The following is a 13,424-nucleotide window of genomic DNA, read 5'->3' as shown; positions in this document are numbered from 1 at the left end:
CCATTAAATGTGGTTATTCGATGGCCAAGCAAATAATCAAGACTAAAACTTTACAATTCTTAGGTGTTTTATTTCTTGTGCTACTCTCCGAATGCCCTGCCACTCCAATCCTACTTCTATTACACCGGTAGAAAAATAACTGAAATTTGTTTTAAGGGATTATCTACAGATAGTTGCATATAGTCAGCTAAGAAAAACAAGAAAGCAACCACTTTCATCATGAAGGTATGAACTACTAAATAGTATATTCCCCAAGTCTGTACACTTAAAACATAAGTATATCAAACACTATGTAACAAACAAAAGTTAAAACAAAACAAAAACTGACATTCCAACAAACGGTGTTAGAGCAATTGGGCGTCCATATGCAAAAAAAAAAAAAGAAACTTTACCATAACTCACAACATGTGCAAAAATGAACTCAAAATGGATTATAGGCCCAAACGTAAATCCTAAAACTATAAAACTTCTAAAAGAAAATATAGGAGAAAATCTTTACCCACTTGTGTTAAAGAGTTCTTAGATATATGGTACCTAAAACATGATCCATAAAAGAATAAATTGATATATTGGACTTCAACAAATTAAAAACTTTTGCTCTTCAAAAGACACCACTAAGAGAATGAAAAAACAAACCAAAGACTGGGAGAAACTATCTGCAAATCATACACATAATAAAGAACTTGCATTCAGACTACATAAAGAATTCTCCAACTCAATAATAACAAAGCAAACAACTATTTTTAGGTAAAACAGACATTCGAACAAAGAAGATATAAAGAAAAGCATGTGAAAAGATGTTCAACATCATTAGTCATTATGGAAATGCAATTAAAACTCACCTATTAGAATTGCTAAAATTAAAAGAAAAAAACAAATGTAAAATTGCTGGCAAGGATGCAGAGCAAGTAGAACTCTTTACAGTTCTGATGGGAATTAAAAATGGTCCAGTCACTTTGGAAAACAATTTGGCAGTTTTCTACAAAGTTGTATACAAGTACCATGCAACCCAGAAATTCTACTTCTAGGTAATTTACTTGACAGATGAACATTTACATTTACACACAAAAAAATCTCAATGTGAAAGTTTATAGTGGTTTTATTCATAATCCCCCTAATCTGAAAACAACCCAAACAAAACTTCAACTTGTGAATGGATAAACAAACTGAGGCACATTGCATATAATGTAATACTAGTCAGCAATAAGAATGAGCACATGCAACAACACAGATGACTCTCAAATGCATGAAGTCAAGTGACAGAAGCCAGACTCAAATTGCTTCATACTGTATTACGTGGAAAAGGCAGAACTATAGGGAAAGAAAACAAATCAGTGTTACCAGGGGCTGGGGATGGGTAGAAGGATTGACTATAAAGGAGCAAAAGGGATTTTTTTAAGGCAATGGAAATGGTCTGTATCTTGATTGTGGTGGTGGTTACATAATATGTGTTTGACAAAACTCATAACTGGACACTTAAAAGGGTGAATTTTACTGTATGTATATAAACCTTAATCAATAAACCTTATTTAAAAATAAAACAAAACAAAAAATATTTTACCAAAAAAAACTATTATCCATATAAAACTTGTTTCCAATTTTTAAATTATAAAGCCAAAAAGTTTTTAAAATTCATGTGGAAAAACTTCCCAGATTTACCAGGTAGCATACGAAAAATTCTACTATTTGAAATTTAAAGAATAGAATGTGTGAAAACGTTAAATCTGTGTTGTAGTGTGTGTAAGACAACCATCCCTTTCCAGAGTCACTTTTGGGGACTGAAGATATCAGAACAAAAATTATATACATATATATATATATAATATAGAGTTTTTTTCATCTTTTCTTTCAGTTCTGGTAAGAGTGTGCTACTTCCTTCTGGCCTCCATGGTTTCTGACGAGAAATTTACTCTCTTTCAAATTGTTTTGTGTCCTTTTCCTCTGGCTACTTTCAGGATTCTTTTTCTTTGCCTTTAGTTTTCAGAAGTTTAATGATGATGTGCCTTGGCATGGATTTCTTTGTGTTTGCCCTGTATGGGGTCCTCTGAGCTTCTTAAATTTGTAGGTTTTATGTCTTTTGCCAAATTTGGGAATTTTCTGGCCATTTTTCTTCTAGTCTTTTTTCAGTCTTTCTCTTTTTCACTTCTCCATCCAGGACTCTGATGAAATGAATGTTAGATTTCTTGTGATAGTCTCATAGGTCTCTAAAGCGCTATTCTTCGCCCCCCCCCCCAGTCTATTTTTTCTCTACTGTCAGACTGGGTAATTTTTATTATTCTGTCTTCCAGTTCACTGATTCTTTTCCTATCTCCCCTCCATTCTGCTATTAGGCCATCCATGAACTCTTCATTTTGGTTTTTGTGTTTTTCTGTTTAAAAAATTTGCATTTGGCTCTTCTTTTTATCTTCTATTCCTTTGCTGAGACTTTCTATTTCTTTGATGTGTCTCTCTATTTTTCTATTTGTTTCAAGTGTGTTCATAATTATTTGTGGATGCATATTTATCAAGCCTGCCTTAAAATCTTTATTAGGTAATTCTAATATCTCTATCACCTCGGTGATGGTATCTATTGACTGTCTTTATTCAGTCTGAAATCCTCCTATTTCTTGGTATGATGAGTGATTTTGCAATTGAAACCAGGACACTTTCATATTGTGTTACGAGACTCTGGATCTTATTTAACCCTTCTGCTTTAGTTGGCTTTCTTGACACCACTCCAGCAGAGCGTTATTGCCTTATTATTGCCAGGTAGAGCCAGAAGTCTAAACATCCCACTCAGCCTCCACTGATAACCCAGTGGAGGGAAGGTTCCTGATCACTGCTGGGCAGGGGTAGTTGCTCTGGCTCCCCACGTGGTCTCTAGTGACACCAAGGAACAGGGTGGCTTGGAGCCATCCTGGAGGAATAAAAGTCCCAGCTCCCAACTTGGCCTCCTCTGACACTGTCCTGGCAGGGAACTGAGTCACCTCGCTACAGCTTAGCAAGGGTAGGAGTCGTGCCCCCCCCACTCTCCCTTTCTCTGGCTGTGAAAGTGGGAAACAGCTTTGTTTTCTGTGGTGTTGAGCTAAATAGAGCAGTTATTGTCTCAAAGTTTTGTCTCACTAGGCTGCCCCTTTCCTGATCCTTTGGCACATAAGAAGGCTCTTTTTTTTTAATTTGGTATTTGGCTTTTTTGTCTGTACTCTTTGGCATTTCCAAGTCTTGGGCTTCTTCAACTCCAAGTCTGAGATATACGAGGTATAAAGAAAACCCACACAATTCAACACCATGTCATTCTTTGGGTCCCAATGTCCCTAGCCATTCTGCCTCCTTCTCCCTATCTTTCAGAGTCTTCTTATATTTGTTTTATATTTAATAGCCAGGGTTTTTAGTCATACTTAGTAGGAAGAATAGGGAAAAGAACATCTATTCCATCCTTCCAGAAGCAAAAGACTTGGAGTGTTATTCTTCATCATTAAATAGATTTTTAATGATATTGAAGCCAAAAGAAATCAAGAATTGCTAAAGGGATTGCTTTAAGGGAACATATAATTAATTCCATAGACCAATATTTACTTACCATACAACACAGTGGCATATTATTAGCTGCATTATAGGGCTCATGACAGTGATATTTTTCACATTAATTTTAGCATGCAGAGCCAAGAAATCATCAAGAAAGTAAAACTCATTTTATCATCTCCAAATTTTTCCCACTGCTTGCAACAGTTTCTTTCAACAAAAACAGTTAACAAAATATCTTAGAGTAATGTGCTAGATTCTATGGTGAATGTAACATTGAATAAACCCAATTTGGCCCTCAGAGAGTTTGTAAATCAGAGGAAGGACAAACAGGTAACAAGAATAGGAAAGATAAATGCAGTATGTAATAAGGGGTTACAAGGTCACTTTGTAGCACAGTTGTTGGAAGGAGGACTTTCTCCTCCTGCTACAGTGACCAAGGAATGCTTCACAAAAAAGGTGACAGTGAAAGATGGGGAAGAATTCAAGCTAGGCAATTGCCAGAAGAGAAGATGTTCCAGGAAAAAGAGATGCCATAAGCAAAGGAAGGACAGAGCAGCTACAGATACGAAGAATTAAAAACAGGGCATTTGGGTGGAGGCAGGAGGCACGTGTATTGGCTAATAGGAGGAATAGAATCAAGACAAGCTGTGGATGGTGTGGAAGGGCTTTGAGCAGGGAAGCTGATCAGATTCAGGAGGTTCAACAAAAAGGCCCATCTCAGCGATATACAGAACAGATGGGACTTGAGAAGCCAGGGTTCTGGGGCCAACTGGGTGAAATAAAAACTTGAATCTGTCTAGGCCAGAGAGCCCAGGATGGTTGGGTCACGACAGTAAGTCATCCCAGCAATGCAATTGTTATCCTAAATATAAACTGCAATTAGAATGTGTGGGTGGATGGCTGTGTGTGTGTGTGTGTGTGTGTGTGTGTGTGTGTGTGTGTGTAAGTTTCTTTTTCACAGGCAGGGATACATATTGAACTAAAGTGCCACTTAACAAAACAAGGTGGGCAAGTTCAATTTGTAACATTAAAAAACATCATGATGTTTCTATTTCTCCTGTGAACTTAAAGATAACAAAGCATTAAATTATCTTCCAAAGACACTAAATGTGAGTCAGGTATTAGTTAATGAGGAATATAGCTGACCCTAATTAGTTAAGTTATTCCTGCATCAATCCCACACTAATGACTCTTAAGTAACTCTTTTCCACCCACAGAATTCCTAAAGTGCCCCTTCCAGGAGGGATCTGGGCTGAACCTTCCAGCAAACAGAGCTGCGCACAGGCATCTATTGTCCTTTGAAATCTCGAAGTATAATGTTGCTTTGTCTGCTCCTGCTGAATTCAGAACAGTAGATTTTCTTCACCTATCTTAATACCCACATCAGTGACTGACTCACATGCACAATCAGGCCACTGTTTTTTTGTCCAGAAAGCAGATATTTAACAACACAGGAATTCTGCCAATGAAGCCTTGCACCCAGAGGGTATCCATTCAAAGCCTCTAGTAGAGATAAAGGATGTGGGCCCACCCACAAAAGAAGCTTAGCAGGTTTAGCTTCCGGATCCCAAATTTAAAGCGGGATTTGGTCAGTGGGGGTCTTAATCTCAAAACTTAAATCCACGCCCCCAACCCCTATTCCAATCCAGCTCCGAGCCTGTGCACACACAGCAGAAACTCGAGGGTTGCTTTCTGGGTTTAATCGAATCGTGAGTTCCCTCAATCTCGAAATTTTAAACTCTTTTGGAAGTTTCAACCATGGAAAAGGAATTTAGAGAAGTGGTTTCCCTTTACACAACCTAAACTAGGGACCGCAAACTTTTTCCATAAAAAGCCAGAGAGTAAATATGTTCGGCTTTGCAGACCATATGGTCTCTGTGAAAACAATTCAGCTCTGCTGCTGCAGCACAGAAGCCAGCCACAGTCAATACAGATGTACTGGGTCCCAGTAAAACTTCATTTACAAAAACAAGCAGCCGGCCCATGTCAATCCCCAGATCTGCAAAAAGGAGGTGTCGTTTGCCACTTGCTCTCCTGTCCCACAAGTATTGACTGTCAAGCTGAGGGTTGCCAAATTAAGCACTCAGAAAACCTCTCAGAAGCCTCACCTGACATAAGAGTGCTACCTCCACCCAGTGGGCTCCACATTTTGGCCAGCTGTCTACCCGCTTCTCAAAGCTTTTTATCAAAAGTATAGTCAAAAGCATCAGCCATCAGCAACTTTTGGGGTCCCCATCAGAGAGGCATCTACTCCCTGTGCTCGTTCCAAACATGACAACGCTTGCAACCTGAGTTCACGTGAAGTAAGACAGGCATCCACTGCATTATCTGGATCTAGGAGCAGCTGCCAACAAGGGGGTGAGTCAGTGGTTTTTGTGTTTAGCATCTTCACCATCCCCATCCTTCATAAAAACCACTTGATGCTCCCCTCTGGACAGCACAGCAGTTCATGTAACTGAGATGCTCTGATCTACCCCAGGCCACCGAGACTTTTAGCTGATTTCAGGGACACAAGCAATTAAATTTCCACTCTTTCGGGGCACCAAGATTTCATAGCCTGGAACTCCAGGACCCTCTCCTGGGGTGCACTCAAGTGGTTTAAATGAAGAGAAAGATCTTAAACCAACTGCTGTGGATCTTACAGATCCACAGCAGTTGGTTTAACTTGCTCTGAGCAAACCCTTCCTCACAGAGCTCAGCTTGAGTTGATGGATGGCTCGGACATCTCTTAAGTCAGAGAGACAGCGGGAGAGCCTCAGATCCTAAACCCAACAAGATCTTTTCTTCATAAATCACTGAATTTAATTTTGGGGAGGGAAGACCCTCAACCACTGAAGAAATTCCCACTATAGGTCCTGAATCAACAGTATCCAGACTGATTTCACGATGACACGAAGGTCAAGGTTTTGGAGCTAAATTGACACAGTTCTAGCTCCATTATCATCACTTACAAGTTGTGTGACTTTGGACAAGTTGCTTCCACTCTGTGAGACCCCATTTCCTGCTCTGTAGGATGGTGATGCTAGCATCTGCAAGCAGGGGGAGGGGCTGTGAGAGTGAAATGAGAGCATGGTTGCAAAGCCATTTGCGCATGGGGGCACTCAAACAGCAGCACGTGCTACAAAAGGCAGGGGCACGCTAATTTGGAAGGCAGTGGGCTCCAGCTCCACCTGTGCACATATCTAATCTGCTCTCCTATAATAAAATTCTATCCATTCATCAAACCTAGTTCTACTATCTGGAGTAAAATATAGAACAAGGCTTAAATTCCTCTTCCACTTGATAACCTTTCAAAATTTTGAAAACAGTTACAGGGGCCCCAAGTCTTCTCTACTTCACCACCAGAGAGGCCTCGGTTTTTTCAGTCCCACCCTATGTCACCTAGATTCCAGAGCCATCCCCTCCCCATCTCCTCCCCACGGGATATGGCCATTCATCAGTGTCCCCCTGACCACGCGGCCAGAGGTCTGCCATGGTCCTTGCGATTCTGCCACCAAGTGCACTCATGGGTGTCCCTGAGGCTCCCACCAAAATTTAGACTTCTCGGCTGAGATCACAAGACACAGAATACCCTTTCTCTCACAACTCCAGCAGAACACCACATGGGAGTAGAAAAGAAATCATCTCTACCTTCCATGTGTCAAGCCCGTCACCACCAGGGCCCAGGCTGGATTCCAAACAGCCCTGAAGTTTAATGCAGAGGAAGGAATTAACTAAGTCCAGGCCTTATAGGTATCCCCTGAAGCATTCACTGCAAGCATTTCCTGCCTCTACCTCCCCCTCTCTTTGACCTCCCCACTGAAAGGAGAATTATTTACTGGGGCCCACCGGCCTCTCCTTTCCCTGTGTGACAGCAATCGGGATCACAAACACCCGGGGCTACCAGACTTTGTTTATTTAGCAAATACTTCCTAGTGCTTCCGTGTTCCAGGTATGGTTCTGGAGACTTTGCAAATATTAATTTGGTGATTGCTAAAAACAATGCTTTGGGTAGTTGCTACAATTATCCTCATTTTATATGTGAGGAAAATGAGGTGTGGAGAGGTAGCACAGTCACAGGGTCACACATCTAGTCAGTGGCCATGGTAGAATAAGGCCCCCCACGAGATGTCCCTGTCCCGTTCCCGAGAACCTGTGAATATGTTATGTTTCATGGCAAGGGGAAATTAAGGTGGCAGATGGAATTAAGGTTACTTAGCTGCTCTTAGGATAAGATTTCTTCGATTATATGGCGGGGGGGCAACATCATCACAAGGGTCCATTAAACGTAGAAGGAGGCAGGAGAGTTGTTGTGACGGTGACGCTGGGTGAGAAAGCCTCTACCAGCCGTGCTGATTTTGAACATGGTGGAAGGCCACGAGCCAAGGAATGTGGGCAGTGTCTCGAAAACAGACTCTCCCCTAGAGCCCTGCTGACAACACGGTGAATTTAGGCCAGTGAGATGTGTGTTGGATGTCTCACCTACAGAAATATAAGGTAATATGTTTGTTTTATTTTGTGCAACTGTTTATGATAATTTGTCACAGCAGCAAAAGGAAGTGAATATACATTGTGGTACCAGGAGTGGGATGTTGCTGCAATGAATTCCCAAAAATGTGGAAGTAGCTTTGGAATTTGGCAATGAGAAGAGCCTGGAAGAATTTCAAGGGGCACAATAGAAAAGGCCTGGATTGCCTTGAACAGTTAGTAGAAATAGGACTGTTAATGACTCTGCTAGTGAGGATGCAAAAGGAAATGAGGGGCATGGCAGAGAAAGCATATGTTGTCTTAGAGAATGCCAAGTCAGATGAACAGGCTGTAAATAGAAATACAGATATTAAAGGTGCTGCCAATGAGTACTCAGGAACACAGAGGAGGTGATCCTTGTTACATAGAGGCAGACCGATTAGCTGAATCATGCCCTGAATTATATGGAGAGCTAAACTTGTAAATGATAAACTTGAATATTCAGCTGTGGAGATCTACAACCAAAATGCTGAATATGTGGCCTCGTCTCTTCTTGCTGTTTATAATAAAATGTGAGGGCAAAGAGACAGATTGAGAGAAGAACTGTTAAAAAGGAACCCAGGCCTGATGAGTTGGGAAATTCTCAGCCTACCCAGATTGCAAAAGATGCCAAAATTAAGAAATTCACCAACAGAAAACATGCCCTGGAGAGAAAGCCAAGGGCATGGCTGGATCATTTTTTGCTAGTGCCTTGGAAGGATCAAAAGGTCAGTTTTCAATCACAGGAGGACTCTGTGAAGAGATTAGGATGTGGACATCTTTGTGGAACCATTATTCTACCTACCACACACTCTACCCTCTGGCCCCCAAAGACTTATGTCTGTCTCACAAGCAAAATACATTCACCCAACCCAACGTCCCCCAAAGTCTCAACCCATTACAACAGCAATAGGAAACGAGTACAAGTGGCCGAGCCGGGATGGAGGCACAGACAACATGGATGTAGAGTTCAGGATCTTCACCACTGCTCTAGGCTACCTCCCATGGCCTCTGCCTTCAAGGGACAGGCACTGAGGACACAAAGATGACCAAATACTGTCCCCATCCTTAAAGGCCACAGCCTTGAAAAATAAAGGACAAATAAATGAGGAGAGGACATCAAGCCTCCCAGGGCTCTGGCGAGGGGTCTATATTGGCATACTCGTCACTCTCTCATCACCCTATTGCATTTTCCTCATGGCAACTATCAGATGTGAAATTGTATTATGTACACCTTTGTTTGCCTCTCCTCCTCCTCTGGAGTATGGAGCAGCTATCTAGTCTGTCTTGTTCACAACTCTAGAACCAGGCCCCCAAACAATGCCTGGCACGTAGTAAGTGCTCAGTTTATATCTGGCAACATATTTGTAGACTGTTCAAACCAACCAACCAATCACAAGGAGCAGGGAGTGGTATACTGTGTTTAAGGCTTTGTCTTGTCTCTGGACAACCTTTTGCTTCCTGAATTGATCACACCACAGGGCAAGCACTCCACCCTATTTGTCTGCCCAATCGCATACCAAGTAAGTTAAAAGCAAGGACTGCGAAAGAGAAGGGCCCAGTAAAAGGACGATAGTCTGGACTGGAAAGACCAAGATCTGAATCCCACTTAATTTCTATGAGTCTCCATTACCCTATGGAAAATACACCGGCAAATCTCTTCTCCAGTCTCCAGCTCCACCCACTACAAGCAGTCAACTACTTTGTTTATTGAAAGAAACATGCCAAGATTAAAACAAACTTTGACCCAGAACTACTGTTTTTACTATAAACATCCTAACACCCTCAACCCACCTGCACCCCCACCCCACTCCACCTCATCTTACTAAGAGCAGTAAGTGAAAGCAAACAATTCATCCTCTATTTTGCCTTCATCCTTCTGCCTTGGTAATGAAAACTAAAATTAAAGCAACTTTAAAAAGTTTGCAGAATGGGAAGTTTAAGAGCACCATAAAAGGGGAAAGAAAGTAGGGTCCCCTAAAAGTTAAAATTTTGAATTTCCAATAAGCATTATCAAAAAAAGAATCCGTCTCTTCATATATCTCCTTTCTCTCCAAATATCCCATAACCCCACAAACCATGTAGGTGACCCTTGTCACTGCTTTCACCTGAGCAAGTAGTGTACATGAGGAGGACAAAAATGTGGAAAAAGAGGGCATGGCTGCCCCCACTGCTCATCAGAGCCTCCCTGAGTTCACACTCAGCCTTCCAGGAAAAAGAAAGCAGCAGCCCAGGCAGCCAGGAAATGAGTTGCTGCCCTCAGAAATCTGACAAGATATCTAGGATGTCACGTCAGCAATATTACAAAATTCTCTGGTGATCAAGATTCCGGCTGCATCATGTCCTTGGCGCCAAAGAAGAAAGCGACCAGTCAAAATTTAACTGCGACTTCATACCCTTTAACGCAGGAGAAGCCTGATCTACCACAGCTGCTCAACTACTGTTCCAGAAACATCATGACGTGGTAAAAGTCTGCATTTAATAGTGTTCTCAGTATGGGTAACCCAATGCCCATACTGCATGACCCTCTTGTAAATCAAATGCAGTAGTAAAGTACAGACATTTAACAAAAGAAGTAAAAGGAGAAAGCCTTGTACAAAATAGAAAGCCAACAAATATGTACTAATTTGATTTGATTTGACTTCTGGAGCTCGCAATTTATCATTACCAAATGCTTAAGTGTTAGAGAGTTAGCATATGTCAAAGATCTTATAGAAATCTCATCCTGCAGCCTGGAAAGGACGTTGTAGGTGGAATAAAGTGCAAGCAAAGGCACATTTCTACCTGGGTGAAGCTGTTTTCAAAGGATAATTGCAAAAAAAAAAAAAAGATGTTAAACCACCATAATAGCAACAATAAAAAAAAAGACAGCAAAGAAAAAAGCAGGGGTTGAGAGAAGGGGAGGATGTACATCAGTGAACTTCATTAATTCAGTTTTAAATAGAGAATTCTTTATAATCTTGTTTATTCAGCAGACTGGTGCACCCAAGTTAGCAATTTAAAAATTCTGGACAGGACCTCTGGGTATATCACTTTCTAAAGTGCTGACATAAAAGAAACCAGCCTTACAGTTTCAGGCTTTAAAGTTTCATGCTTATTGAAAATGTGCCATCCTTTTTTCAGTTCCTCATTTACTTACAGTAGCCTATTCTTTTTCAGGGGGAGGAAAATATATTCCATTGTAACCCTATAATTGCAAGTGTTATTTTATTTTATAGAGTTAAGTTGAAAGCTTGAATTAAGACGCTCTAACAAGTTGTACTTTTGATAAATCACAAATACTACAGGCTCCAAAAATAATTCATTACCTATCTTAAAAATTCTTCTACAGGAGATTACTTCACACCCATATAACACATATAAATGAAGATTAAGCAGATGATAAACTGGAAAATGCAAATACAGACTAGACTAGGAGCTAGGAGATGGGAGTTCTATTTCCTGTTCTCTTGACTAAACCCAGCAGGGGGAAACAGCTTTGTGCCTCTGTTTCCACTTTTGTAAAGAAGGGCTAAAAAGACTAGCTTTGCCCCCTTCTCAAAGCTATTGTGGATATCAAATAAGATCCTGTTCATGAAAACACTAAAAAAATTGAAAGTACTAGGAAAAACAAAAACAAATAAACAAAAACAACCAAAACAAACAAACAAACCCGGAGCTATTATTCCTGGTTACGAACAGCAGGTTCAGCGCCAGGGCTGCGGTGCTCGGTAGCCAGACTATCGCTTTAAAGAACACCAGTGACCAGCAGATTCTCTTTGGAGCAAGGGGTGCTTTTCAAGTCACACCTAGATTGTCGCTAAGATGCCCCGACGGACTAAACAGGCAGAGCGTTTTCCCAATCAGCAAAGGAGGACGAGTGGGAGAACAGACTGGCCATGGGCGGCCTCGAGCTTACTGACTGGTGGCCCGATGCCCTGGGACGGGACCCTGTTTGCGGCTGGGGACTCTCTGCCCTTCGGGACGCTCCTTTCGCGGTTGGAAGCCCCTGTCCCAGGCAGATCTCTGGCCCTTGGAATCCTTTAGCCCCCAGAAAAGTCTGGGCACGAGAGGAAATGCCGCCGGCCCTCACCTGCGGTGTCCCAGATGGAGATGTTGTAGGAGCGCCACTGCTTCAGATAGAAGGCGCCCCCCACCGTGCTGACCGTGTCCTGGAAGCGCCGCTCCATGTACCTGTGCAGCAGCGACGTCTTCCCCACGTTCATATCCCCCAGGAGCACGATCTTCACGTCCGGCTTCCTCATTTTCCCGCAGGAGAGCTTTCCCAGTCTCCTAGCTCCTCCTCGTCCGCTCCCTGGTCCCGGCGCCTGGCCCGTGCGCCCCCGGGACGCGCAACTGACGGCACCGGGCCTCGGCTCGTCCCCGGAGCCCTCGGAGGCGAGCCTCCCCGCTCCGAAATCAGCCTGGCAACTCGGGCTCTGGGGGGGTACCCGGCGCCTCGCAGCCGAGCAGCCGTCGGGCAGCAGTGGACTGCGCGCGCCGCGCCGGGACTTCACCTCCCCGCGCCCGGGAGGACGGAAGAGGAAGCGCGTTCTCGAGCGCAGAGGGCAGGAGCGGGGAGACCCAGCCCCGGCGCCCACGTGGGGTTTCCCTGCCCCGAGGCGGCCCGTCCCCCGCCCGCCGCCGCCGCCGCCACCCTCAGGCTCCACGTCGCCCGGGGCCGTGCGCCCCCGCTCCAGCCCACCCGGGCGCGCGCCTGCCCCCACCCCCCCCCCCTTCCGCGCCCTCCCGCTGGAGTTTGCTCTTTCGCAAGAATTGTAACTTCATTTCATCCGGAGCAGACCGTGAGGATAGCCGGTGACGCGATCCCACCTTTCTGCCCGGGAGTGGGGGTGGGGGGTATGGGGAGAGGGCCGGGGAAGTGTCGAAAAGAAAAGAAACCGGGAAACGGCCGAGCTTAACACTTACGCCTACTTTAGGAATGAAAACTGAAAGTTCCTGGGAAACTCATTTAGCTCTCCTATTCTCCTGCCAAACCACCGGTCGGATTTGGAGACTACTCCGTACGAAGAGAATGCTTTTTCCACCCAAGGGATGCCAGGAAGGGGAGACGCGAAGGGGATGCCAGGAAGGGGAGACGCGAAGGGGGTGGGGGGAGGTAATAGTGATCCAAAGGTCCCAGAGCAAGTTTTGGAGATCCACCCATGATCTCTAGTTCGCTCCTCCACAAAGTTAAAACTCACCTTCCTATTACTATGTAGCCAGCATTTTTCTAGTTTGTATTGATTTACTTATCCGCATGTGCACAATTGTAGCCACAAATCAAGGTCGTTTTAGAAAATGTTTACCTTAATGAGAGTCTTAGGAAAAGTCCATGGTTAAGACTCTTACATCTAATTACTAGAAAAGCTAGAAGAAAGTGGAAGGCTGCTGGAGGAGCAGTAGTTGTGTGTGTGTGTGTGTGTGTGTGTGTGTGTGTGTGTGTGTGTGTGTGT

General features: G+C 43.3%; 1 protein-coding gene across 1 annotated transcript in view; it reads right to left on the bottom strand.

Moving 5' to 3' along the window:
* Nucleotides 1–12,581, bottom strand: part of RAB20 (RAB20, member RAS oncogene family) — a 40,291-nt gene extending 27,710 nt beyond the window's left edge. Inside the window, exon 1 of the mRNA XM_037799946.1 lies at nt 12,062–12,581. Within this exon, the coding sequence (XP_037655874.1) occupies nt 12,062–12,233 (172 nt within the window). The 5' untranslated portion in view covers nt 12,234–12,581. The remainder of the gene's footprint in view (nt 1–12,061) is intronic.
* Between the last annotated feature and the right edge of the window lie 843 nt (nt 12,582–13,424).

Source organism: Choloepus didactylus, chromosome 12 (genome assembly GCF_015220235.1).
Source record: "Choloepus didactylus isolate mChoDid1 chromosome 12, mChoDid1.pri, whole genome shotgun sequence".
NCBI lineage: Eukaryota > Metazoa > Chordata > Mammalia > Pilosa > Megalonychidae > Choloepus > Choloepus didactylus.
This window is presented reverse-complemented; position numbering and strand designations above follow the sequence as displayed.